This window comes from Takifugu rubripes, chromosome 12 (assembly GCF_901000725.2).
Source record: "Takifugu rubripes chromosome 12, fTakRub1.2, whole genome shotgun sequence".
Taxonomy (NCBI): Eukaryota; Metazoa; Chordata; class Actinopteri; order Tetraodontiformes; family Tetraodontidae; genus Takifugu; species Takifugu rubripes.
Genome location: NC_042296.1, coordinates 1,329,245 through 1,354,163, shown reverse-complemented (window position 1 = coordinate 1,354,163; position 24,919 = coordinate 1,329,245). Strand labels below are relative to the sequence as shown.

The 24,919-nt window shown below is 48.5% G+C and overlaps 4 protein-coding genes across 9 annotated transcripts; 1 reads left to right on the top strand and 3 right to left on the bottom strand.

Annotated features, from left to right (window-relative positions):
* Window positions 1-5,667: 5,667 nt before the first annotated feature.
* On the bottom strand, window positions 5,668-7,513 carry LOC115251861 (forkhead box protein C1-B-like). Its single transcript, XM_029845602.1, has 5 exons — window positions 7,432-7,513; window positions 7,010-7,056; window positions 6,786-6,939; window positions 6,615-6,710; window positions 5,668-6,530 (listed from the first exon to the last, which is right to left on the bottom strand). Exons 3-5 carry the CDS (start codon window positions 6,918-6,920, stop codon window positions 5,913-5,915), a joined length of 849 nt encoding a protein of 282 aa, XP_029701462.1. The 5' UTR covers window positions 6,921-6,939; window positions 7,010-7,056; window positions 7,432-7,513; the 3' UTR covers window positions 5,668-5,912.
* Window positions 7,514-8,606: 1,093 nt separating this feature from the next.
* On the top strand, window positions 8,607-10,122 carry LOC101061193 (forkhead box protein C1-B-like). The gene is made up of 4 exons (XM_029845482.1): window positions 8,607-9,109; window positions 9,174-9,327; window positions 9,403-9,498; window positions 9,583-10,122. The coding sequence occupies exons 2-4, from the start codon at window positions 9,193-9,195 to the stop codon at window positions 10,120-10,122; spliced, it is 771 nt and encodes a 256-aa protein (XP_029701342.1). The 5' UTR covers window positions 8,607-9,109; window positions 9,174-9,192.
* Window positions 10,123-10,696: 574 nt separating this feature from the next.
* LOC101069214 (catenin beta-1-like) lies at window positions 10,697-18,140 on the bottom strand. Of its 5 annotated transcripts, none has more exons than XM_011608875.2 (17): window positions 17,983-18,140; window positions 17,010-17,052; window positions 16,556-16,765; window positions 16,202-16,452; window positions 15,873-16,111; window positions 14,841-15,042; window positions 14,624-14,768; window positions 13,982-14,085; window positions 13,688-13,822; window positions 13,356-13,559; window positions 13,074-13,232; window positions 12,869-12,988; window positions 12,638-12,788; window positions 12,438-12,559; window positions 12,045-12,105; window positions 11,740-11,935; window positions 10,697-11,640 (listed from the first exon to the last, which is right to left on the bottom strand). In XM_011608875.2, the coding sequence occupies exons 2-16, from the start codon at window positions 17,020-17,022 to the stop codon at window positions 11,745-11,747; spliced, it is 2,307 nt and encodes a 768-aa protein (XP_011607177.1). In that variant the 5' UTR covers window positions 17,023-17,052; window positions 17,983-18,140; the 3' UTR covers window positions 10,697-11,640; window positions 11,740-11,744. The 5 variants fall into 5 exon arrangements, with proteins under 5 accessions (XP_011607177.1, XP_011607178.1, XP_011607176.1 ...); XM_011608876.2 differs by having other exon boundaries at window positions 17,970-18,138; XM_011608874.2 differs by lacking the exon at window positions 17,983-18,140 and adding an exon at window positions 17,728-17,860 and having other exon boundaries at window positions 10,697-11,664.
* Window positions 18,141-18,260: 120 nt separating this feature from the next.
* dync1li1 (dynein, cytoplasmic 1, light intermediate chain 1) lies at window positions 18,261-24,270 on the bottom strand. Of its 2 annotated transcripts, XM_011608873.2 has the most exons (13): window positions 24,041-24,265; window positions 23,715-23,788; window positions 22,962-23,078; window positions 22,655-22,885; window positions 22,364-22,518; window positions 22,180-22,273; window positions 21,815-21,950; window positions 21,628-21,739; window positions 21,490-21,549; window positions 21,329-21,373; window positions 21,160-21,247; window positions 20,959-21,081; window positions 18,261-20,165 (listed from the first exon to the last, which is right to left on the bottom strand). In XM_011608873.2, the coding sequence occupies exons 1-13, from the start codon at window positions 24,142-24,144 to the stop codon at window positions 20,047-20,049; spliced, it is 1,458 nt and encodes a 485-aa protein (XP_011607175.1). In that variant the 5' UTR covers window positions 24,145-24,265; the 3' UTR covers window positions 18,261-20,046. The 2 variants fall into 2 exon arrangements, with proteins under 2 accessions (XP_011607175.1, XP_011607174.1); XM_011608872.2 differs by having other exon boundaries at window positions 20,959-21,247; window positions 24,041-24,270.
* Window positions 24,271-24,919: the final 649 nt, after the last annotated feature.

Genomic DNA, 24,919 nt, shown 5'->3' with positions numbered 1-24,919 from the left:
TTCTGATGCTCTGTTCACCCTCCTCCTCCCCAAAAGAGGAGTTTAACAGTTTTAGCTTGCTTCCATTTGGGTAACGGTGGAGTGATTTTACGGGGCCGGGGCCATTGGTGCATGTTTCCCCTACAAGAATCTCCCCCAAAAGATTATTTAAAAGAACTTTTACAGAGCCTACCTGAGACCCTGTTCCAGGGTAGGGTTTCAGATCCTGCCGAGTCGGTCTTGAGGCTCCCTCGATGCCGGTTAAACATAGAGATTGTTGTGTTGATGAACCCAGAAGAAGAGGAACCCTGCTTCTCCTCTCGTTCCACCATGTACACGAACACAAAAGCAAGAAAAGCACCTTGCTTTGGCCTTCTTGCTTTGTATTTATACAAAGTATATATATATAATAAGTATCACAGCACAACCTGTGCTTTTTACTTGATATTTATGAACACATTGATATGTACACAGATACAGCTTAACAACAAAGGTAGTGTGGCTCCGTAACTGCACCCTTCAAGAACCTGTAGGAAATTATATGTTAGGGTCTAAATTGCTGCACGATTGTGCTGCCAGTGAAACTACCCCACATTGGAGACATAACCATCAAGAGGGCCAAGTGAGAGGATTGGTTCCTGTAAAGTTCCTGCCCCAGCATTTACCAGGAACTTCTGCAGTAGACATGCATGTTTTGATGGAACTAGGGACAAAAGAGTTCGCCCGACCAGCAAGCCAGCCCACCTGATCAGCTTTTAAAAACTGGAGGTCTGCCTTAGATGTGCTTCCACCCTAGCACACCACAGCACCGGAAAGAACACTGGTGACCATAGACTGATGAAGCGTCGACAGGAGCTTCCTGCAGATGTTGAAGGACCACAGCCTTCTCAGGAAGAACATCTTGCTCTGAGCATTGTAGACCTACTTGATGTTGCTTGACCAGTTCAGCTGTTGTCCAGCCACAGGCCAAGATATTTAGAGGTCCACAGGAAATCCACCTTGTCTGCTACCAACAGAAGAGTTCCGGGACTGGGATTGTCTCCTGAAACTAAGTACCTTAGTCTTTGAGGTGATGTCCTTCGCTCTGACGGATTGTCCATGAGGTCACTGGAACTCCAAGCCATCAGGCAGGAGTCTACTTGCATTCTGATGTGTTATCCAGACACAAATGGGCTTGTTGTGGGAGGTAGAGGATGGTATCATCAGCAAACTGTAAAGTGTTCTCATCGTGCTCTACCTGAGGCCTGAGGAGGCTGACGAAGAGCTGCTCAAAGATTTTCACCAGGTGTGAGTGCCACAGGCTGGATGCCATTCAGTTCTCTGGACAGGTTCTTCTTTTGAACTGGCTCAGGTTGAAAACCCGTTGAAGCTGCTCCCCTAGTGCAGCAGCTCAGGTTTTGTGTAGCTGGTGACACACCCTGTCTGGTCCTGCTGCCTTCCAGTGCTGGAGCTTCTTCAGGTCACATTTACACAACAGTGCTCTCACCGTAAATGGAAAGGGATTCCCTTTGCATTTCTAAAACCGCTCTGTGTTCACACAGAGATGGTTTGAAACCAATGCACATTCACACGGATTGCGATGACAACGGAAAATGCTGTAGCAAGGAGGCCAGGCCACTGATGTGCCATGTTCAACCTGACGTTTAGTGAATATACCAAATGCCTCTATGCTGGTCAGAGTATTGATGCAGCAAATCCACATTTTGTGCGAGGAGCGATAACACCCAGTAGTCCACCATAGCTTCTGTTGTTGTTACCTTTATCTGAAAGTTGTGTGAGTTCTGTTTCCACTGAAACAGTGTTTACACGGAGATAAAATCAATAACGTCTTCAATTTTTTGCAGTGTTGAGCACAGTTTCCAAAGGTTGTGTATTCAGGCGTTTGGGGCACCGTTTTCGTGGCGGCAAAAGGCAGAAACATAAAGAAATCCTGCCATTTTTGACCATCCGGACCAAAGTTGTCCCCTCACCTGGTCAACTGTGAGAAGAGAAGGGGGGGCTGGGCAGGGGTTGGTGCGAGACAATGTTGAGGGAGAGGCGACAGGGTGGGGGGTGGCTGGAGCTGGTGGATTCCTGTTGCGCTGCCTGGGTGGAGAGGCACTGGGATGGGGGAGGGGAGCTGACTGAAGGGGTGGAGTGGAGGGGTGAAGAAGTTGCTCAGGTAGTTCACTCTCTGGGGAACAGGGGGGTTGTACTGGGAATGTATTTGCTCCAGGTTGTGGTCTGACTTGCCCAGTGGGGGAGGGCATTGACTCTGTGTATGCTTCAACAGGCAGCCACTACTTCCACCTTAAAAAAAGGACAGTTTGAGGAATAAGACATTTAAAGCTGAATTTAGAATTTAGGTTAAAATTGGGCTGGGGGTGGGGGTTAGAAGGGATAGTTCAGGCAGGGAACTAAGCAATATGTCTAGGAAAATACCCACAGAATTTGAAATGCAAGGATGTGTGTGTGTGTGTGTGTGTGTGTGTGTGTGTGTGGGTGTGTGTGTTCATATTTGAGTGGGCTTATTTCTTCTATCCAGGAGGGGTGAGTTTGTTTCATTTTTGGTATATTATATAAGTGAAGAAAACTTCTATCCAACCAACACCAGGAATCCCTTCATCACTAAATCAGGAGGATATTCATATAAATAAAGGCTGTGAAATGATTAAGATAGTGAAACACAGGTTTATTGTGGATACATTCCATTGTTGATTCCCATTCATTATTAATTGTGTTTCCTTTTTCTGGACCAAAAGACTCATGACAGAAGGTAATATGTACACTTAACTCATGCACTATAAAAGAGATATTATACCCAGATATCAAAACATTTTGTTTGTACTCAGCCTTTCAAACATCCCATTGCATAGAGTGGTCGTTCTTAATCAAATGCTTGCCATTAAGTGGAACTTTTAATTTAAAAAAAATCTAATTAACAATGCAATTGGATCAATCTGGATTTTTCCTTTAATTTATCAGCCCCAATAAAATATAATAATGCTACTTGATGCCATATAGCAGCCTGGAATGGACAAATTAGATGCAAACTGAAGATAAAATCACTTATAACCGCCCACTTTTGCTCTGGTTTTTTTTTTTTTACCTTTAAATGGATCCAAATATATCAGCAATAAACCTCTGGACCATGAACAACTGTGGATGGAAAATCCATGTTGTCAAAACACACACGGTGATTAACATGGCTCTTGGAGTCATGCTCGTTACCCTGCTTTTAATAATTGACTGCATGTTTGGGCAAAAGGTGGACAGCACAATGATTCCTGACCTAAATGGCACCATTGTTAATCATCCATTATTGAGCCCAAGGTAATGAAAAACAATCCTATCTCACCTTAAAGGCAGGTGATAATCCCATAATATTGCTGTTGTAAATCAAAGGCACTCCTGAAATAGGACTCATAGGTCAAAGCGTCACTGGTCATTGGTTTTAAATAGCATTTTAAAATGTTTACTGCATATATGTCTGTTTTTCTTCATACTTTACTACTACTGTGCTACGAGTTGAAGCCAGCTACAACGACGGTGCAGCGTGGGTGAGACGGGAAACATGTTGCAGTCGCCGTTAAACACACGTTTCCAGTCCCGACGGACGCAACGTTTGCGATATAATTGCTAGGTGCAGATAAGTGCCGAAAAGAAGATGCTCCGGTTGTGTGGCAATGCGTAAACCAACCTAAAGACAACAAAGCTTAAAAGAAGATAAACAGGGTCGAAAAAAACTGAACATACTTGTACACTGTCAATGCTTGTGTGACGTGGGGGATTTAAGTGACACGTTGTGGGTGGAGCTGCGCGGTGGCGGGAGCGACGACGACGAGGAGGACGAGTGAGACGTGACTGAGCAGAGAACATCTCTGATGGTGGATGGTCGTCAGCTCGGGGTTGATCTCCTTAGAAAGGGTTAGGTCAGTGACACTTGTTAAGGACTTAACGATACTGAATGTTCCTTAAACCGAAGACCTGGATGTCAGGAAGTACTATTCCTCTGCATTTTTAGGGAAAAGAAAACACGTTCCATATTCACCTCAGTAAGCACTGTGTGTATTTATCATCTCTCGGTTGTTTTTCTGCAACGTAAAATTGATGAATATTTAATAGCCCGGATTAAAATATTGCTTTCATAGATGCTCAGCACTGATAACCATTACTTCACACATATTCGTGGAATTTTGTGTTAGTTTAAGTCACATGGGTCAGTCATTTGTAATAGTACTTGGCAAAGCTTGGGGCTTTTCCATTAACTTATTTTCAGCCACTCCAAAGATGTAACTCTCAACGGGGAGGAAATGGATGAGCTAATATTAGTACTTTTGTCCTTTGTGCAACAACAAACTCCCGCGCTATTCCACTGTAAACAAGCTGCTAACAACTGTCTGGGATTAAGTTGAAACGTGTAGACGTGCACACACACACACACACAGACAAAATACGGATACAGTGGGAGAGGTCAGAGTCAGTCAGGAGGGACTTCAGGAGCTCAATTGCTTGGAACAGTGGCAGAAACAGCATTTAAACATGACTCTGCGAGTGACCTCAAGTTACTGAACCGGGGCAGAGATTAGTAAAAGGTGAGAAACGGCACACATATGGAAATAAAGCTCACAGAGCAACAACAGAAAGCAAATGTGATGGGGATCTTGTGCACAAGGCAAAGTGTGTCTATGTGTGGGGGATTAAAGTTTAAACCAGTTTACTCAGCCAGTAAACCAGCAACTGAAGTTAATCCTTAAAAACAAACACAGGCAGGCAGACGAGCTTCGGATTTAAAGATCTTGGAACTGCATCTGCGCCTGCACTGAGAAATGCCCGAAGGGAGTTTCAGTTCCATTGTGGCCTGAAGAAGCAGCTCCGGAGAATAACCACACTGTGCAAAACACGGCGGAGCATAATAAGAAAAGCAGAAAAATGCACCCCCACCCCCTGGTCACATGCTCGGCCATGCTGGCTGCCAAACCTGCTGACTGTAATCTCTGTTGGGAAGTCAGCAGAGGGGGAGAGAGAGAAACCACGGAGGTCAAGAGGGCCGCCTTTCAATCTAGGTCGTCCCTCCGTAATCCCGCATGGTGGAAGTATGTCGTGGGCCTGGATCGCCAAATGCTGAGCTCACCCAGCACCTCTGCCTCCGTGTCAACCCCCCCCTCTGCCCCACCCACCCAGTTTGTCTCACACGATCTGATGTTATCTGCATGAATTCCTGATGTCAATAGGAAATTACCCTGACAATGCTAAATTCTGACAACACTTTATGCCGTCAATGCATTAAGCCTCCCTGCTCTAAACCATTATCTCCACATTTATTTCACATGAACTTGCATATTACTACCAGTGCTCCATCAAGACGTGAAGGTAGAGCAGCCCAGAGCTTCATATGAGGACATCTGAAGATGCCCATGGACAGATTATACGTTAACTCCTGAACATACGTGTGTTACAGATGGCAATGTTGGTGTTCTCTCTATACCTGGCATCTGTTGCACATCTGTCCCCCCCCCCCTCCCCAGGTTTTCCTTACTCAGGTCCAGTCCATTTTGTTGCACAGATTTCACCTATTTGTTCAGTTTAACCTTGTCTGTCTGGTCAGTCAACCTGCACGTTTCGCCACCCGAGTTTGAAGTCCACGTTCTGCTCCAGCACATTTATAGGTGAGATTAGGAGGAACCATGAGGGCAAACAAGAGCAGGGTTGAAAGATGTAGTCCGCCGTTTATTGTTCAAAGTTTTCACAATATTACATCACAGTGGTGTAAAATGACAGGCGGCGCTCATGCCGAACACAAAAGAAACACCCCTTTTTTTAAAAAAATTAAATAAAAATCGTGTTCTAAAGCATGTCAATTAAAACGTCTGAAACCCACTAAGAGTGTGGTTCAGGTGCATCTATTCAAAAACAAACACGGAGAAGTGCGACTGTAGCAGGAAAATGAACTCTCACAAACAAAAATGCAAAGCATCGTGGGTAAATGCTGGAAGGGTGTATCTAATGTAGCTGCTGTGGGCACTGGTGAAATGAGGAGCAGCACTGGTTCTGCTGGGAACAGGCCACGAGGCCCCTGTGAGTATCTTCTTGGCTTGATCACCAGTAAGTCCTTGGTGTGTGCTGCCCCCTGCTGAGCAGACGGGGGTATGACCAGATGGCCTGTGAAGGAGGAGAGGCTCTCCAGAGTCCCATCTGAAGCTCCTGTGTGGACCAAAGCGAGGCTGCTGCTCCGCTCTGACCTGCGCTCCTGACAGAGGAGAAGATCTGGAGGTGCGAGCGGACGGGCCGTCTCTCTTCAGGAGGGATTCGATGGAGAACGGCCCACTGAACTTCACCTCACGTCGGTTCTGAACTCTGCGTGCTGCTGCTGCTGCTGCTTCAGGGGCTTTAAGGCTCCCCTGGCCCCCCAACGTCCTGCTCCTGTTCTCCGCTTCCACCTTGGAGGCCAGCTCAGGGAAGAGCTGCAGGATTCCTTTAAAGTGGCGCCGCGCCATCTTCGCTGTGATCTGGCTGGAGTCCAGTTTCCAGTATTTTCTTTTGCTGTCCAGTGAATCTGGAACCACTGGAATCTGAGAAAGACGGCAGATGTGAAGTTCCTCCATCAAGACACTCAAAGCACGTGAAATATGAAAGAGCCAGAGATCGAATGTCACCTTGACAAAACACTTGTTGGTGGACAAACAGACTCTGATGTTGTTCTCAAAAGATCTTCTGTTTTCAGACATGATTGGCATCAGATGGTCCATCAACTGGAAGGCAGCAGCTTTAAATTAGAGCCCGGCTCCTCACAGGGAAACTCGCATGAAGAAAACTTGCCACCGTACCTGAGGAAAGGTCAGCATCTTCTCTGGAGCACACTGCAGCACCACGGCGATCTTAGCCAGGTAGGTGCTGCTCTTCCTGAAGAGACGCTGCTGGGAGCTGCCGACTGGAGCACACAGAGTCCCAAACGTCTCCATCCTGCTCTGGACCTTCAAGCTCGACACAGAACCCCAAGAGTCAACTCTCCCTCACACACACTCACACTCACACGGAGGAGTGTGTTCACCGGCAGGCCGAGTGCTGAGGTGAATGTGTTGTCCGTGGATAGAACTCCTGATGGGACAATAGGACATCAGAGGGTGGAGCTGCAGGTTGATGAGGAGCGATTGATGCCTCGATGAGCCGTTATTGATGGAGGCGGAGCTACAGATCACAGCAACAGTCCCTCTTCAAAAGTTCATCAACATGGCTTCAAAAGTCTCTCTAACGCCACCGTTTGGTCTAAGATGAAGGGGAAGCAAAGATCATTTGATCTATAAATCCCAACCTCGATCCATCACATTTAACAGGAATCAATTAAAGAATAACCCATTTAGTTTGAGCCTCAATTGTTTGTTGTAAGTCAATCAGAAGTCTAGAGCATTAGCAAAGATGCAGCATCAGACAGCAGACTGACAAACAACTAAGAGCAAACAGATCAACAGAAACCTGCACAGCTTTAGCCAGAGTTCTTTTGTTGAGTGTGAAGCTCTGAGGACACCCCCACCCTAGAATCCTCACACCACTCTCACCAGAGGCTCTTCTCTGCTTTAGACAACATTTCAGTGGCTGATATTTGGACAATCTTCCCGATGAACTCACAGTCAGGTTATTTTTAGAGGAACCCTGGGCTCTCCAAGAGCCAAAGGTGTAAACCCCAGGAGGAGCAGGCAGAAGTGGGCCTGATTACCAACCTCCTGCAGCTGTGCGCTCCTCACCACCGTCTGCACGAGTGTTTCGGCCCAAAGCTTCTCATTTACATCAGATGTTTTAGGTTTACCCTTATGTTATAAATGCTGCTGCTGTTATTCAATACACAACACAGGAATTCCAATGAGCACTCGTGTCACATTCCAGCCATTTGCACGTCGTTCCTCTCAAATCAAACATGCTGCCTTTTCTCTGCAGTAATGAAGAAAGGCCATTTGCATCTTTGATGCCCTTTCAGATGCAACGACACCTCAGCTGGACTGAACAGTTCATGCAAACTCAGGCAGGAGTTGACTTGACAGGTTTCCATTTGAAGGAACAAGGCGATTGTTCCTAATAGCGTTTAACCCATTGAAGCGTTGCGCTTTGTTTAACCCAAACTATTACCCATCTATATTTGCTAAATCTTTAATGACATCATATTTAAAGTAAAGGTTTTTTTTAAATGAGGTAACAGAGAGGAACATGACAGCAATGACATCTTGAGCATATTCTGGTTTAAAGCCACATAAACTTCCAGGAAAAGGAATTTTTCAGTATTGTCCCCCATCATTGTGGGTCTAAAAAGCTTTAGTTTGAACTAACGATGAAATCTCTCTTTTAAACTGCGCTTAAATGGACCACAGCAGCAGAGGAGGAATGTGGGTAAGGGATAGATGTGATTTGGTTCTTTTTAAAAAATCATTTCTTCTTCTTCTCCAAAAGTCCTTCACTGACAAAATCAACAACTGAACGAAAAAGAATTTCACCCCAAAAACTCCCAAAAGAGCCTAAAGCTAAATGCAAGATAAAGCTGAGCTGAGTTCAAATCTCCATTTTATGCACATTTATACTGTTTATGAACAAGTGTAATTCATTCATTCATACTCTGGATCTGCTCGCTCCTCAATAAGATGGTGCTGTTTGTTTCTGGTGAGAGTGGTGTGAGGATTCTAGGGTGGGGGTGTCCTCAGAGCTTCACACTCAACAAAAGAACTCTGGCTAAAGCTGTGCAGGTTTCTGTTGATCTGTTTGCTCTTAGTTGTTTGTCAGTCTGCTGTCTGATGCTGCGTCTTTGCTAATGCTCTAGACTTCTGATTGACTTACAACAAACAATTGAGGCTGAAACTAAATGGGTTATTCTTTAATTGATTCCTGTTAAATGTGATGGATCGAGGTTGGGATTTATAGATCAAATGATCTTTGCTTCCCCTTCATCTTAGACCAAACGGTGGCGTTAGAGAGACTTTTGAAGCCATGTTGATGAACTTTTGAAGAGGGACTGTTGCTGTGATCTGTAGCTCCGCCTCCATCAATAACGGCTCATCGAGGCATCAATCGCTCCTCATCAACCTGCAGCTCCACCCTCTGATGTCCTATTGTCCCATCAGGAGTTCTATCCACGGACAACACATTCACCTCAGCACTCGGCCTGCCGGTGAACACACTCCTCCGTGTGAGTGTGTGTGAGGGAGAGTTGACTCTTGGGGTTCTGTGTCGAGCTTGAAGGTCCAGAGCAGGATGGAGACGTTTGGGACTCTGTGTGCTCCAGTCGGCAGCTCCCAGCAGCGTCTCTTCAGGAAGAGCAGCACCTACCTGGCTAAGATCGCCGTGGTGCTGCAGTGTGCTCCAGAGAAGATGCTGACCTTTCCTCAGGTACGGTGGCAAGTTCTCTTCATGTGAGTTTCCCTGTGAGGAGCCCGGCTCTAATTTAAAGCTGCTGCCTTCCAGTTGATGGACCATCTGATGCCAATCATGTCTGAAAACAGAAGATCTTTTGAGAACAACATCAGAGTCTGTTTGTCCACCAACAAGTGTTTTGTCAAGGTGACGTTCGATCTCTGGCTCTTTCATATTTCACGTGCTTTGAGTGTCTTGATGGAGGAACTTCACATCTGCCGTCTTTCTCAGATTCCAGTGGTTCCAGATTCACTGGACAGCAAAAGAAAATACTGGAAACTGGACTCCAGCCAGATCACAGCGAAGATGGCGCGGCGCCACTTTAAAGGAATCCTGCAGCTCTTCCCTGAGCTGGCCTCCAAGGTGGAAGCGGAGAACAGGAGCAGGACGTTGGGGGGCCAGGGGAGCCTTAAAGCCCCCGAAGCAGCAGCAGCAGCAGCGCGCAGAGTTCAGAACCGACGTGAGGTGAAGTTCAGTGGGCCGTTCTCCATCGAATCCCTCCTGAAGAGAGACGGCCCGTCCGCTCGCACCTCCAGATCTTCTCCTCTGTCAGGAGCGCAGGTCAGAGCGGAGCAGCAGCCTGGCTTTGGTCCACACAGGAGCTTCAGCTGGGACTCTGGAGAGCCTCTCCTCCTTCACAGGCCATCTGCTCATGCCCCCGTCTGCTCAGCAGGGGGCAGCACACACCAAGGACTCGCTGGTGATCCCTCCTTATTTCGCCAGATTCCTCAGCAGCTACATGAGATACACCCTTCGTACATTTACCCATAATGCTCTCTGCTTTTGCCCCCAATATGTGTTATGTGACTCACTTCAAAGAAGCACTATACTGTATGTTAATGTCAATAAAGGACTTAAAAACATCCACTCGTCCATCCCAACAACAGGATGGTGCCCAGGACCCTCTGGTACTTTGGAAGGGTGGAAATGCAGCACCTTTAAAAAGACTCTTTATTAGGATTTTAAGTAGATCTAAAGAAATTCAAATGGAATTGTAGATCAGTTGAGCAGGATTTGCATCTTTAAATAAGCCATTTAAGAGAGCGGGGAGGTCGTTCTCCTGTGAACAGGCTCCCATCAACTGAGAATACAGGTAAAATTTGTTGTTTTTCTTGCTTTCAGATGCTCCATCATCATCATCATCAGGAGGGCACGAAGATGTGATGAGGGTAGGGGCGGGGGGGCTAAGATCTTGGTAGCAGGGTTGATGCACTCAGTTAATCCCATCTCCAGATTCTTCCTCACACACTAAAAATCCTGGTCCTAATCCAAGTCGGCTGAAAACATTTAGAGCCGAATTTTCCTCTGATAAACGGTAAACAAAAGACGCAGTTTGGAGTCAAAATGAAATAAAATGGCATTTTATTGTTCAGCCGTGTCATAACTTTGTCTCCAAAATAAGCACAGCAGGACTACAACTGGTTTGTCAACCTAGCTACCCTTGATAGCACATAAAACTGGGTTTTATCAGACCACCAATGATAGAAGCCTTTCTATCACACATCCAATGATGCCATACAAAATAGTTGTTAACCTACCAGTGATACTGTATATAAAACACTTGTCTCTAGATTTCCCCCCCGACCCTCCCTCAATTTCACCCATACCCCTCTTTAGAACATTTGTGACACCAACATATTTTATGCTTCAACAAGCACATATTAAGAATGCATAATTCTCCATTTCTGAGATTATAAAAAAAACTACACAATGTTACACTTAAAGTCAGAGTACAATTTAACTGATTATTAGTGTTCTACACATTCGACCATAAACCAAAAGGAACATTGTATAATATCACTATAACTTAACACTACGTGTAATATATGTAAAAAAAAAAAAAAAAAAGAAAAAAGAAAGGAAATTACAAATGATTAGCAATGAAGAGGAAATGAAGACGACTAGTGCGAAGGCAAGGTGGGTCAGTACCATAACAAAGAATGAGTAAGACAAAAACAAATCAATAAAAAAAATATAAGAAATAAAAACTGATATTACAGGCAAAACCAAAACATGTGTTTCAAACTTAAGATCAACCCATGTGCACTCATCCGTTCAGGTAACCTGCTCAAGACCTCCATTGTGTGATCCATGTGTAGTACTTTAAGCTCTGCTCCTGCTTCCACTTGCTTAAACCTTCCTGTGGCAACCTTCTTCTTTGTTTTCTGGTGTCAGGCACTTTCCAAGACGCCTCCTCCTCCTCCCCACCTTTGACAACTCTACAGGCCAATCATAAAGCTGATTCAAACAATCCGGGCCAATTTCTACGCAGGTTCTATCAAAGTACAACTGCAAAAAAAGCGCACACAACGTCTGCTCTCGTCAACACCGAAACGTTCATTTTATTGGAAGCTTGTAAGTTTTAAATGGGGAGGGGGGGGTTCTTACCAATCCTACAGGTCGGTGTCAAACCAGGCCAGCTGGTTACTGTCCATCAGGTCCTGGGTGTGGCCCAGGTCTGGCAATGGATCAGTGTGGTGGCCCAGGTCTGGCAGAGCATCAGCATGGTAGTCCGCACCTTCCATCATGGGGTCTAGGAGGGAATCCTGCCCGTAGGCTGCTGGGTAGGCCCTGTAGCCTCCGTCTGATCGGGGGAGGGGTGACAGCCAAATGTTTCAGGCTTTTACGACCAGAGCAGCAGAATATCCAATAAGGATAACGTGTTTGATTCTAGGTGATACAACGCCACTCACCATCCTGCCTGTAGGCCAGGGGGTCTCCCTGAGCCCCCATGTCCAAGCCCATTTCTCCAGTCTGGAAAAGAAGAAGTAGAAATAAGTCTCGTAATACACATCTGAGTCTATGGACCATAAATAACATAACACTCGTCTACTCGACGTCTTTGACGGACGAAGACCCACGTAGGCAAGGCCGTCAGGCTGCACGATGGTTACCGTATCAAAACAAGCAACATCATTTTAGAAATTCAATATTTGTCAAAGGCGTGGCCTCGGTCCCATGGCGGAGGTGTGGCTGTTGGCGGTACCGCTGCCATGTAACCACCTTAGCAGAAGATTTCTAGCTGAAAAAGTTATCCTGAATGTCAAATTATTGGCCCGTGTGTGTGTGTGTGTATGTGTGTGTACCTCATTCCAGGCCATAGGCTCCGTCCTGAACAAAGAGCTGGTCAGCTCCACTGACAGGCGTTTCTTGTAGTCCTGAGGTTTGTCCTCAGACATGCGGAAGAGGACGGCGGCGGCGTAGGTGGCTAGAGGACACAATGAAGCGGCGCGATGTGAAGCAGAAGGTTACAGCGAAGCCGGACGGTTCCGCTCCTCGGACTCACCCACGCCTTCGTTACGGGAATGCAGTAGTTCGGTGAGTGGTGCGGTGGCTCCTTCCGCTTCGATGGCCTCTGCGGCTTCCTTGTCCTGAGCCAGCTCGCACAGAACGCCAGCGGCCACGCGCTGGATATTTTCGACTGGAGAATACAGCAACTGGAGAGGGGAGAGCGGAGGGAACGGTGACACTTGAACGCAAAGCCCTGGCGTGTCTTACCGCCTTAGCCGAGTCTCACCTGGACAAAAAGTGGAATGGTATTAAGCCCTCTGATGACAATTCTGTTGTGGACATCCCGGGCCAGGATGTGCAAAGCTCCTGTGCAGCCCTCCACTATCTCCTCCATACGCACACCCTCCTGAAAAAGGAAGGGGGGGAGGGGAATCAAACACACCAAACATCTGAACGTTACATTCTTACGGGTTGTTGGCATGGTTACGCACCACAAACTGTTGCTGGTTGCCTCCCATGCTGGTGCGCCTTTGGGTATCCTGGTGAGCTCTGACGAGCAGTTGGACCAGCCGGGGGATGGCGCCCTGCTCCCGCAGAGCGCTGTGGTTGGCCGGACAAAGAGCCAGGTTGCGGATGAGACCCACCGTGGCCTAGACAGAGAAGGAAGGGCTTAGAGTCAATACCGATAAGGTAGCAGAACAGGAGGAACATCTGTAATCTGCTATGATTGGTGAGTAAATAGTTAAAACTTGGATAAAGATATTTCCAGTAACCTTGATTAGTGGCCAGTGGGATGGAGGGTGCAGCAGTTTGACCACCACAGGGAGGCCGTAGTGAAGACGCACAGCATTCTGGGCCATCTCGGCATCCTGGTGGCGCGACGTCAGATGGCGCAGAGCGCAGACGGCGGGCTCGGTGATGTCCTCCCTGTCGCCGGCGCGGAGCACCGTTCGCACCAGGGCTTCGATGCCTCCAACCTACCCGGGAGGGCATCGGTGTGAAAAAGAGGGCAAAGACGTTGGTTTTCAGAGGAGATGCAACCGAGTGAAAACCCTCGGCATTCACGGTCAAATAGGAAGAGAAGCGTTTCCCCAACGGTACGTACCTGACACACCATGAGTTTATTACTGTAGTTGTTACACGTCAGGTTGGAGAGGATGCCGGCAGCACATGTCACAACATTAATGTCATCACTGCCCAGCAGCTGGACCAGAGTCCCCAGAAGACCCTCCATTCCCTCCTGGAGAGATCCCAGGTTGGGTTGGAAAAGGCAGATGGATGAAAGCATTCCAGATCCATTGAAGTCATTATGTCACATGGGACTCTATAAAAAGGTGCCGCCATGGAGACGGAGCATCTAAACAACTCCGTCCTTTGTGGGACTTCATCGCTGCGTTACCTGTTTTGTGGCAGCATCTGAAAGATTCCTCAGAGTCCAGAGGCAGTTCTGGACTAGACGCTGGCTCGGGTCGGTCAGATGGAGACCCAAAGCCTGCATGCCTCCTACACAGACATACAGCACCCAACAAAAGCTCTTTTATTCCTCCGCTAGATACAAACTAGTCCAGTATCACAGCTGTAGTTATGGATCATTTGATTTTCAAGATGAACAGAGACATGCTTGCAATATTTATCCAAAATAAATAAATATCTAGCCCATTAACCTAATGTTTTATGTTTCTGACTAACAGCAACTAAGCCTGTGTCCATCGTGGGACTGAAGCAGTGACGCAGCAGCGATACAGCAGTTCAATATTACAGATCTCAAAGAGCAAACACGTCTTTTCATCTTGAAACCATCTTCAAATCCATCCAACAGGCAGGTCAAACTCAGTCCTCAAAGGCCGCGATCCTGCCGGGTTTTCTATCCCAATGAATGCATTTTCAGCCTGGTAGGACAGAAAACCCGGCAGGATCGTGGCCCCCGAGGACCGGGTTTGACACACGTGATCCAGGATCTCCAATGACAGCAGTGACTAGAACCAGAGCTGGAATATTTATAGTGTTTGTTCTGACCACCGCACCATATGTTTGGACTTACCGGCCTCAACGATGGCGGGCTTGTTGCTTGAGCAAACAGAGAGCACCTTGAGCACCCTGCTTGTGGTCCACAGCAGTTTCTCATATGTGAAGGTTCTCATGATGTTGACCAGAGCCTGAGGACCTCCGCTGGCCAGAATGATCAGCTACAACAGAGACCGTTTCAACCCAGGTCGTGATCCAAGAACAGAACCCACGACAACGTGCCGTTTAGCTACCTTGCTCTCCTGGTTGCCGTAGGCCAGGATCTGCAGACAGTCGGTAGTAATGGCCAGGAACTTGACGTTGGTGTTGGACAACAGCGCCACCATCTTCTGCAGCCCCCCGGCCAGACGCACAGCCATCTTTGCACCCTCCTGATGCAGCAACAGGTTGTGAAGTGTAGTGATGGCGTAGAACAACACGCTGTCCACAGGTGAGCTGAAACAACAAAACGGGAAGGATGAGTTCCACGGTTCCAACAGACGCATCCCAATAAGGGCGACTGCTTCCACCATGAGGCTCTGCATGGGACATCACAATCATGAATAATCCGTGGGAAGGGGGGGGGGCATCCACATTTTCAGAGCAGCGATGAGCATAGTGACTAGAGAAACATAACACAGCTGAGCGGATCACAAGAACTCACTTATGGATCTGTTCCAGCTCATTCCACTGGTTAAACAACAAGGTTCTGTCAGGAATGGCAACCAAGGCAGGAAGAATTAAGTCGGGAATATTTATATTAGAGAAATCTTCCTGAAGCTACAAACATTTGGAATAAACTTGGCTAGCAATAGACACATGGGGATCGTTTAGAGCGACTGGAACACATATTCCTTCCTCACTGGTTCCTATGGGCCCATTTTGTTTTCCAGTCCCAGTGAACAATTGTCACCTTTAATCATTAACTAGTGGAAGATTATCTGTGGTTATGTCAGCCCGTGTCAAAGTGGAGCGGGTTCGTGCTCTCTGGTTATTTTGAAGACCTCTTTGAAATGAGCCGATGTATTTATTCTCACCAATGCCATTTAGCTAAACGTACCACTTTATGACCGTGGTGTTTATCGCTCCAGCCGAGCGGGCAGACGGGGGAGGAGCGACGCCAGTGGCCTGTTCCCCAACAGCCAATGGCGTGCTATAGGCAGTATAGCCCGCAGTACTACAGAGAAAACACGTGTTGCTCCGAGGTGACGCAAAATAAGTGATATTTGGATTTCAGCATTGAACACAAGTGGAATCAGCCTGGTATTGGGGGGGGGGGCTCTTACCCCAGCATCTTGACCAAGGCTGGGATGCCTCCAGACTTGAAGATTGCCAGGAGCCCCTCACGATGGTGGGAAAGGTTATGCAAGGTCCCGGCAGAGCAGCGGGCCGTCTCCACGTCGCCAGAGTTCTGCATGGCACGAACAACTGCTGAAACCATTTGTGGGGAGCGCATGAGGGCGTGGCGCGATGCCTCCTTCTTTGATAATTGATGCACCATCACAGCTGCCTTATTCACAACAACCTAGGAGGAAAAAAGGATTTCTATTGTTAAAAATACACAGAATCTTGTAAATAGTCAACAATAAGACAAGAGACTCGGTTGCACACGTACTTGGTCCTCATCGTTGAGCAGTTTGGTGAGCTCGGGGATTGCACGAGTAGCCAACTCAGCATCATCTTGATAGTTAATGAGGTTGACCACGGCATGCTTCAGCATCTGAGAGGGCTCAGCCAGGCGCTGCACCGCTGTCGGGTGGGCAGCATCTATCTGGGTGGGTTGGATGTGGATCCCCTCCTCCAAGGTCTCGGGAAACATGGCAGCGCGAACCCGCTGGGCCCGAGTCATGGCATAACCCTCTATATCTGAAACCAATGTAAAGATTTAAATGTTTCACTCGATGCTCAAACCCCGTTCTATGGTGCCGGAGCAGCTCGAGGGCAACGGGACGTCGTGGTATTTACAAACCTGTAGTTTCAGGAGTGAACGGCTGGTTGAACTCCCAGTCGTAGAGAGCTGGGTCGTCCTCCTCGGCGTCGGGGTTGCCTTTGCCGCTCAGAGATGGTGCCGTGGTGGTGACTCCAGACTGGATGCCTGAATCCAGGTACGACTGCTGCTGCCACTGGCTCACAGCGACCTTGCTGTCTCCCATTGCCATGTCCAGCTCCATCAAATCAGCTGATAAATGGTCGTTTACAAGAAGATGCAGTGCGTGAGCATGGTTTGTATCACTGGTGCTCGGGGGTTTCATTAGAATCTGTTTATTTTGTCAAATGCTCAGCTAACAAGGTTTTTTCCAGATGTACATCAATGTGTGTATTTATGCAGAGCATTTAAAAAACTCTAAAAGAAGTGACTGTGTTGGTATTTCCATAGATGTCGTTGATGCGCGGGCCCGGGAACATGTGTTTCTAATACTCACACTGGGTGGCCATAGTTCCCTCAGCCCGTACAGCAGTTGGTTTCTGTGGAAAAGAATCCAAAAATCACACAAGAAAACAGTGATCGGGGTCGACAAAGAGCCCCAGCTAATGCCAACATGGGGAGATTCTTTGCCCTGGTCTTCATGTGTGAGCTCCCACGTTTGTTTAGGCTCAGGTAGGTGGAAAGGGGGGGAAATACCGAAGCCTCCACCTCCACCTCCACCGAGGGGGCAGAGCCGTGGGTATTTCCAGGCCAGCGTGAACACAATTCACCATTCAGCAGCAAATAGCATCAAAGGCATATTTGCCCCCCTTCCCCCGCCACGGCCAAGTTCCGACCTCACAGCTAGGTTTTCCAGCGAGAAACTACCCCCCACCCCGCAATCACTTCCACGACCTCTTATGATGGATTTAACTCCGAATCGCAACCGCAAAACACATACGACATAGCAATCGCAGCATAAATTACACGTTACATGGAATACTCCATACAAACCCATAACGCATGTAAACTAGCTACCATTGCTAGCTAACAGGTTGACTAGCTTACCTTGGAAGCTCGCTAAGCTAGCCCAACATGCATAGCCATCCCCTCCGCTACAAAGCTAACTAGCTAACATAAACAAACATTGCTGGTTATGTCGCTAACCCAGCCTTATTTATGAAGACGTCTCCGGATCATCCCTCACTGAGTCGGGTCAGCACGGATGAATTCACCTTAATACGCCTCATTCACGCCTTCCTCGCCAAGCCTCCAAATGATACATTCTTCGCTGATTAGCTTAGCCAACCAGGACATATGAAAAGTAGATCCAAACGCCGCCGTACAAAACCTGCTGTGCTGCCAGCCGAAATCTGAAAACCCCACCGGAGCCCCCGCCGTCTCCGAAGATGATTTTCCCCTTTCCCAAGCAAACGCTGACGCGATGCGCGGACACAGCACAACACATGTACGCAACATATTATCGTTACCACAGTCCAGCGGCTCCTCCGTGATTCCTGTGGGGGGAATTTACTCCTTTGACTGGTCTGAAAATAGGAAAACGGCCGCCTGCTAGGTGAACCACCCGTAGAAGTCCGAACCACACCCGCTGTTCTTCCGCCAGAGATGTTTCTTCCGCCCGTGCCACCGAACGTCAAAATGGCGATGGAGAGAATACAGCTGTGTATCCTGCCGCACTCGGAAAAAAGTAGGGCGCCATTTTAACCAGAATGTACTCAATTTAAGTGAATAACTTATACACCCAACATCCGTTAAAGAGTTTTATTCACGCAGGTGAAACATCAGTGATAACTGTGCAGTAGTGAGACACAGACGCCATTCATTAGAATGGAATGTGAAGCATGAATGTTACTGATGAGCTGGTTATTGATTAAAATGTCATCACCGATCTGCGGTCCTTAATCATCCCAACTAAACAGGAATCCCCGACAACTGTCTCCTCAAAGTGACACACATTCATCTTTAAAATGAAGGTTGTAAGAAAATGAACTGAACTCACACATTAGCTGCTCCATTTACGTCTGATCTACGCGAGTTTCTAGATTTTAAATACATTTAAATCCTGGTAACTGGGTGCATGTTGGTTTTTGCAGGGAAACATCCCACAACTGCATTTTGAACAATATCCCCTGGGACAAAAACAGGTTTAAAATATTTGCATTGTTTTCTAGAGAGGACATGTGAGCCGCTGTGACAACAGTCTTCGGAGCCGAATTTTTGGTCAGCTTGATTTGCCCAACTTATTTACAACTTTTCCTCACATGCTTTGATTCTATTTGACGATCTCCGCTAACATTTCCTTTATTTCCCAAAAACCCACCTGCAGAAGGCATCCAATAGAGGTGTTTCTTTTTTTTTTAAATCATATTTTCATAAATCTGACCATTTTCGAAGGGGGGGGTGAATGAAACAAAGGGAAGCCACGTGGATGAATCCGAATAAATACACCTTTTTATTTGATTACTTAACGGATCTGATTATACAAACGCCAACACAGAGTTCTGAAATAACAGGACCGATCCGTGAGACAATGACTGTACATCCTTGGTGTGATCCTTCTGGTTCTGACCCCCCCTGCCCACCCACTCACTACAGAGCCAAATCTCTAGTGCTACGGTCTGTTCGAGCTCCCCCACCCTTAACTAGCTAACACCACCCTCCCGTTCCAGTGTACTGTCAGTTCTGAGCAGAATGTAAGAAAGGAAGTTGGGCCGGTGACAGAACTGGGCCGCCGGTGTCTTTCATGCAGGGCCGGAGCGTCGGCGTCTGGAAGATATTGTGTTACATCCGATTTGCAGTCTGTAGTGTTGCAAAAGCATCTTTAGGAGGGTTTCTGGTGCAAACACAGCTGGAAAACCTTCATCCAAGACGTGTCTCATCCCCCCCCCCACACACGCACACACACGCGCGCGCACACACACACACACACACACACAAATACTGGTACGTCTGTCCCTTTATGTTAAAATAAAACTGTTTGCAAAGGTTTTGATCTCGTTCTCCTCCCCCTGGACGAGTGAGACTCGTCCCTCACTAAACATCTTTGCTAATCTAAGTGCAGATTCTCCCTCAGGCGCCCTTCAGCAGCTCCTACGGTAAAAAACAAACAAACAAAAGAAAACGCTAACGGTACCATCACATAAAATGGATGGATAAAATGTATTTCCTCAGTATTTCAGACTCACTTCATTCACCCCCCCCACCCTGTAGTGCCCCACCTACTCTCACATAACAGACAGTCTTATATGTAACGGTGAAAAAAGTAGTTCCCCCCTCGGCGTAATAGCCGGGTGGAGAAGAAATGGAGACGAGGGAGTGGGGGGGGGGGGGCGTGGAAAAGAGGGGTCGGGGAACAGGGTGTGAGTTCGGAGATGGCGGGGAAGCGAAGCCGTGCGTCGACCCCTGCTCCCCCCCCCCCGCATCCCTCTTTCTCCCTGCATCTTGGTGATGGAGCGGGAGAGCGGAGAGGCAGGGGACATGGAGGATGAGTGAGGCGGGGGAGGAGGGAGGGGGGAGGACAGATGGCGGTGCCTTCATGTGTCCTGGCCGTCGGCGGCGGGCGTCTCGTTGGCGTTGGGCAGGTCAGAGTCCGTCTCTCGGCTGGATATGCGGTCGAGTTCTGCCTGTACGTCCCCCAGGCCCAGTTTGGAGGCTGTGTGGGTTCACCCAAAGCACAACATCAGCATCAGCAACCGACCAGGAACGATGAAATAAAGCAAAAGACGCCGTGATTCAACCCCACAAAGTCGGCCGAGGCAGAATGCACATCAAAAAAATTGCACATGATTAAGCGCAAAATTCACACTGTGAAGCTGCAAAGCTGGCATCCTCCAGGTCTGGACACGGGTCTGGGCAGTTTCTGACAGCTGGAATCACAACTGCAGCACCTACGACACGGCGGCGGCTCCAACAGGGCGCCGCGGCCGCCTGGCACTCAAGAAACGAGGCGTTATTATGGAAGATTCCTGCACCTAGCGGCCACTTTTGTACCCGTTTCCACATACTGTTGAACCTTTGCTAATCATGTGCAACTTTGTGGCAGACGTAGTTATAAAATGCGATGCAACATGCCAGAAAAGCGCCAATCCACTGGGAACTAGGACACGGGACGAGTGCAGCTGCGCTGCTGCTGAGCTTCCACAGGTCCGGGGCAACGAAAATGAGGGGAAATGAACCTCGGGGAGGGTCATCGTTCATGTCTTTTAACGCCAAAGGACATAAAAGAGGCTCGGCAACGACGTTGGCAGGCATGAGCAGGGGGGGGGGGGTCCGCCCCCCACACACCTTAGCGTGGCCAGCATCCTCTGACTACGGCGCACAGACACACACGCGGCGAGACGGTAACACAGACGTTGAGCGTCGAGGAACGAGAAGACAGAAACAGGCGTGACAATGGCGATGGTTGGAATGGAAACGCCCCCCTTCATCCGGCTGACATTTCTTACCTGACTTGCGCACCGTCCCCGGCGTGTTGTTACCGCCCCCGGGCGTCCCCGTCGCCCCCGTCCCCGATTTCTTTGTCAGTAGACTGTTGAAGAAATTGGCCAGCACGCCCTCGCTTGTCTGACCTGCAGAGAACCGAGATGCTGGGTTGAAAGAGGGGGTCAAGAGTCGTGACTGTGGCAAAAAAAAATGCGACCGTTTACCCGACTGGGGCATGGCGTTCGCTACGTTGGCCGCCGCCGACCGATTACTCGTCCTGGGGGAACCGGTGGGGGCTCTGCTGGAGGTGTCCTGCGAACAATACAAGCGTAGATGCTCAATGGCGGCTCCTTTTCCTCCTTTAAGATGAAGCAAGGGGGGGGAAGCACTCACCACTGGCCTCCCTGCTGTGACGGCGGGCTGTTTAGCGAGCAGCGACTGCAAATGGAACCAGGACACTCACACAATTAGCAGTCAGTTAACAAACCCAGAGCGTCAAGACAGATTTGAATGGGAGCAGAAAGCTGGCAGAAACCACAGGATGACCCCCTGACCTGTAGTTTTACCAGAAACACTTGGTCGTCCTCGGCCTGTATCTCCTTCTCGTGCACAATCTGCGGACAAGCAGGAGACGGCACGTTTACTTTGCGTCAATTTAAGCTTCCCGCTCACGGCGCCGGCAGCACACGCACCTTTCTGACCGGCGGCTTGACTATTACGTCCTCGAAGGTGTCGTCTGATTTTAACGTCTGGAAGTTCTCGTGAAGGATGGCGATTTTCTTCTCGTTGTCCCACCCTGAGGGACTGAGACAGAAGAGGACGGGTTGGGAACCAGGCACGGGCGGACGCGCCAGCCCTCGTGCGTGAACGGGAGCTTACATGAAAACGGCGTCTCTCTCCACCACCTGCGCTGGGCAGTGGAACGGAAAGCCGTAGAGTCTGTGAACCAGGTATTTGTACAGGATGTCCAAGTTTTTCATCTCCTTGACCGACGTGTAAACGAGGGACGCTCCGTCTGACCTGGCCGTCAAGGATACTTTCATTATTGAGTGGCTGCAGCTCTGGAAAAAGCGGCAAAAAACATAGCGGACCAGCAGCTCTCAAAGGAACTTTGACTGGCACGGAACAATAAAAACAAGAGGAGCATTAGGAGCAACGATGGAAGGCGCCACTAAAGCCCACCGTGCACGGATCATTAGCTTTGACCTTGTTAAACGCGCACTGGTGCCACGGCTGAAGGATACACTGCAGGCAGAAATGTCTGACGTGGGACTGGATGAAGTCGAGGTGCTCGTCCTTGTAGTCGTGCTCCTTCTCCAACGTGCTGATGGCGTCGCACTGGGGGTCGAGGAAGAGCCGGAAACCGTTTACGTTAGATCGTGGGATTGGTAAACAGCAGAAGCAGTGAGGACGCGTGTTGGGGTCTACCTTGGTGCACACCACCACCACCGGTATTCCCAGATTGTGTGTGAGCGTGCCGTCGCCTAATGGCAGCAGTATGCTCTCCTCATCCTCGCTCCGCCTCTGCGGGGTGCCGTCTTCACCGCTGCCTGGTTCTACGTACTCCTGGAATTGTTTAACAACTGCACATTTACACAAAAAGGTATTAATCAATCACAAGCCCTGGCGTGGAGTACAAGTTTAAACATCTTAGGAACTATGATTATCAAGGAAAATAATAAATTAGGCTCATTTCTTTTTGCTGTTGGCGTGACTCACGATTGTGCTCCAGCTCCCGCAGCGTTTCCGGGGCAACCCGGAGTTTGTCGATGTGTTCCCTAGCGACTGCGGCCCACTTCTGGAGCGAGTCCAGCGCGTTCCACGGCCGGGACATGTCCAACGTTATCAGCAGCAACGTGTTGCTGATGGAGTCCACTGGCACGGCCACACCCTGAAGACCTTTGTGATAGAGGTCTCCGTCCAACACCCAGGCATTACACCTAGTGTGGTCTAACACACAGACGCGCACGTGTTTTACTGTCAAACACACGCTCCTAACCAAAGATACAGCTGGAGTTCTTTTTACCATCAATGTCGTCGTCATGGACGCTGAAGTAGAGGTATTCCAGGCCGCGCCCTTTCATGTACTCCTCAACACCCTGTAGTTTAGCAACCAAAGTGGTCTTTCCTGACCCCACCTCACCTGAGCACACATACACGCAATAATAGCAGCAACAGCGTTAATAATAATAACAATAGATCCATAAATAAAAGACTGGGTGGTGGGCTACATTTTGATCACAATGCTCCAACAACAACCCTGCAGGTGCACTTTTTGTTCAATCTCAGCTGGTGTTATTTGAGGTGATACTCGACGTGGCCGACAGGGGGAGTCACGGCGCCGTGCTGATGTTGTCACAGATAAGATAGCCGATAAATGGCCTGACAGCCACACTTCACATCAGGAACAGTCCCGCAGATTAGCTGGGACGGCGAGCCGGCAGCCGATTATAACGGGCGGATGCGTGAAGCCTAAATGCGGGCCAGCAGCGCAGTCAGGGAGGCACAAAGCCCCGTGGCCTCTTCCTAAGACACAGGCTGATGGTCTGTCTGGTCCCCTCAGCATCATCTCCACCTAGCTACAACTAGCATCCCCTGACGCTAGAATGACTTGCAAGTGGTTGAAACGGGCCCGTTCCTGCGTTGTGATTTATTAAAACAATTTGATGAGAGGCCGTTAAACGAGTGTTACAGTGCCCGCTAGGATGATCACAGCTGCCGGGCTATTCCACACAACGATGCCCATTGGCTAGCAAGGAAGCTGCAGACAGATACCCACCCATAACCAGGACATTTTTCCCGGACGGTAGCTTTGATCTGGAGTGGGTTGACACTTCGCTCAGGATGGTGGACCTGTAGACAGAAAACCCGCATTACAAAAACGGTCGAACCGAGCCTGGTGGGTTGGTTATCACCCGCTGACAGCGAAGGGCTAAGCGCTGCTGTGTCACTGAGCACCCAGCCAGTATGGTGCTGATGCTACCTAGCCTCATTAGCCTACTAGCTGTCAAACCATCCTCTCTGCACAATAGACCCCACAAACAGTCCTTCCCCCCCCAAAAAAAACCCCCCAGTTCAGAACAACTCAAATAACGGGTCGCCCACCATAAGTCCTGCCCGTCTTCCTCCTCTGGGTTGGAGTTCTCCAGTGTGTTCTTCAACCCGGTATAGGTGGAGGATAATAATGCACTCCTCCCTGAAGTCGCCATCTTCGCAGGGTTTGTAATGTAAACCGAGCAGAGCGCCCGGATGTAGCATCGGCGTTAGCCTAGCCTGAAGCGCCGCACGCTGCCGCGGCCGGGGCGTGGTCACCCCGCACAAAGCTGGGATTCCCGTCCCAGACGTGGCTCGATGTCCTCCGCGAAGTGACGGATCTGGAGTCGCTCCACCAACACAATAGATTCCAAAAAAAGACCACGGAATTATCGGCAATGTTGATGTTCAATTTATTTATATAAGAATGCCACATCAAGTCAGTCATCATTAAACATATTAGAGGGTGAGAGCCTGTGCTGGCCCCGTCTGATATATCAGAAATAAATGATCCGATTAAAGGGGCTTTCGAAAAAGCTTAAACCATTTCGGGCATTTAATCTTGATATATATATATATCCATATATATGTGTGTGTGTGTCCTCTTGGAACTGTTGACTCTTGAATCAATCCTTTGATTTGTGAATTATATGGCAACTGGCCTAATCAGGATGAAGCTGTAACCCCATGGAGGATTTGGGTGTTGAAAATGACTTAATCATTTACAGAAGGGAGTAGAAGGAAGGTTTGGACAGCCCATAATAACACTGCGGAAGTAATTGTGGCTCACCTGTCCCAAAATGATTTAGAAAAACATATGAACAGTACAAAAGTAATCGAGGCAGTAGGCGGTGATTGGCAGAATAAACCCAAACTTCAAAAACAAACTTTAAACTGCTCTCAACCAATGAAGCCGGGGAGCGACGTGAACTTTAAATTACCTGCCAGCCG

Bases quoted from the DNA above. Each gene is read 5' to 3' on its own strand.
- LOC115251861 (XM_029845602.1), bottom strand. From the start codon at position 6,920: ATGGAGACGTTTGGGACTCTGTGTGCTCCAGTCGGCAGCTCCCAGCAG. The intron at 6,711-6,785 runs GTACGGTGGCAA...GCTGCCTTCCAG, and splicing joins AGATGCTGACCTTTCCTCAG to TTGATGGACCATCTGATGCC. The intron at 6,531-6,614 runs GTGACATTCGAT...CGTCTTTCTCAG, and splicing joins CCAACAAGTGTTTTGTCAAG to ATTCCAGTGGTTCCAGATTC.
- LOC101061193 (XM_029845482.1), top strand. From the start codon at position 9,193: ATGGAGACGTTTGGGACTCTGTGTGCTCCAGTCGGCAGCTCCCAGCAG. The intron at 9,328-9,402 runs GTACGGTGGCAA...GCTGCCTTCCAG, and splicing joins AGATGCTGACCTTTCCTCAG to TTGATGGACCATCTGATGCC. The intron at 9,499-9,582 runs GTGACGTTCGAT...CGTCTTTCTCAG, and splicing joins CCAACAAGTGTTTTGTCAAG to ATTCCAGTGGTTCCAGATTC.
- LOC101069214 (XM_011608874.2), bottom strand. The intron at 14,086-14,623 runs GTAAGTCCAAAC...ATGTCTGTGTAG, and splicing joins GCCCGCCATCGTTGAGGCCG to GAGGCATGCAGGCTTTGGGT. The intron at 12,560-12,637 runs GTGAGTCCGAGG...TGTGTCCTCTAG, and splicing joins TTCCCGTAACGAAGGCGTGG to CCACCTACGCCGCCGCCGTC.
- dync1li1 (XM_011608872.2), bottom strand. From the start codon at position 24,144: ATGGCGACTTCAGGGAGGAGTGCATTATTATCCTCCACCTATACCGGG. The intron at 23,789-24,040 runs GTGGGCGACCCG...TTCTGTCTACAG, and splicing joins GAAGACGGGCAGGACTTATG to GTCCACCATCCTGAGCGAAG. The intron at 21,951-22,179 runs GTATCCTTCAGC...CGGCCAGGTCAG, and splicing joins CAGACATTTCTGCCTGCAGT to ACGGAGCGTCCCTCGTTTAC.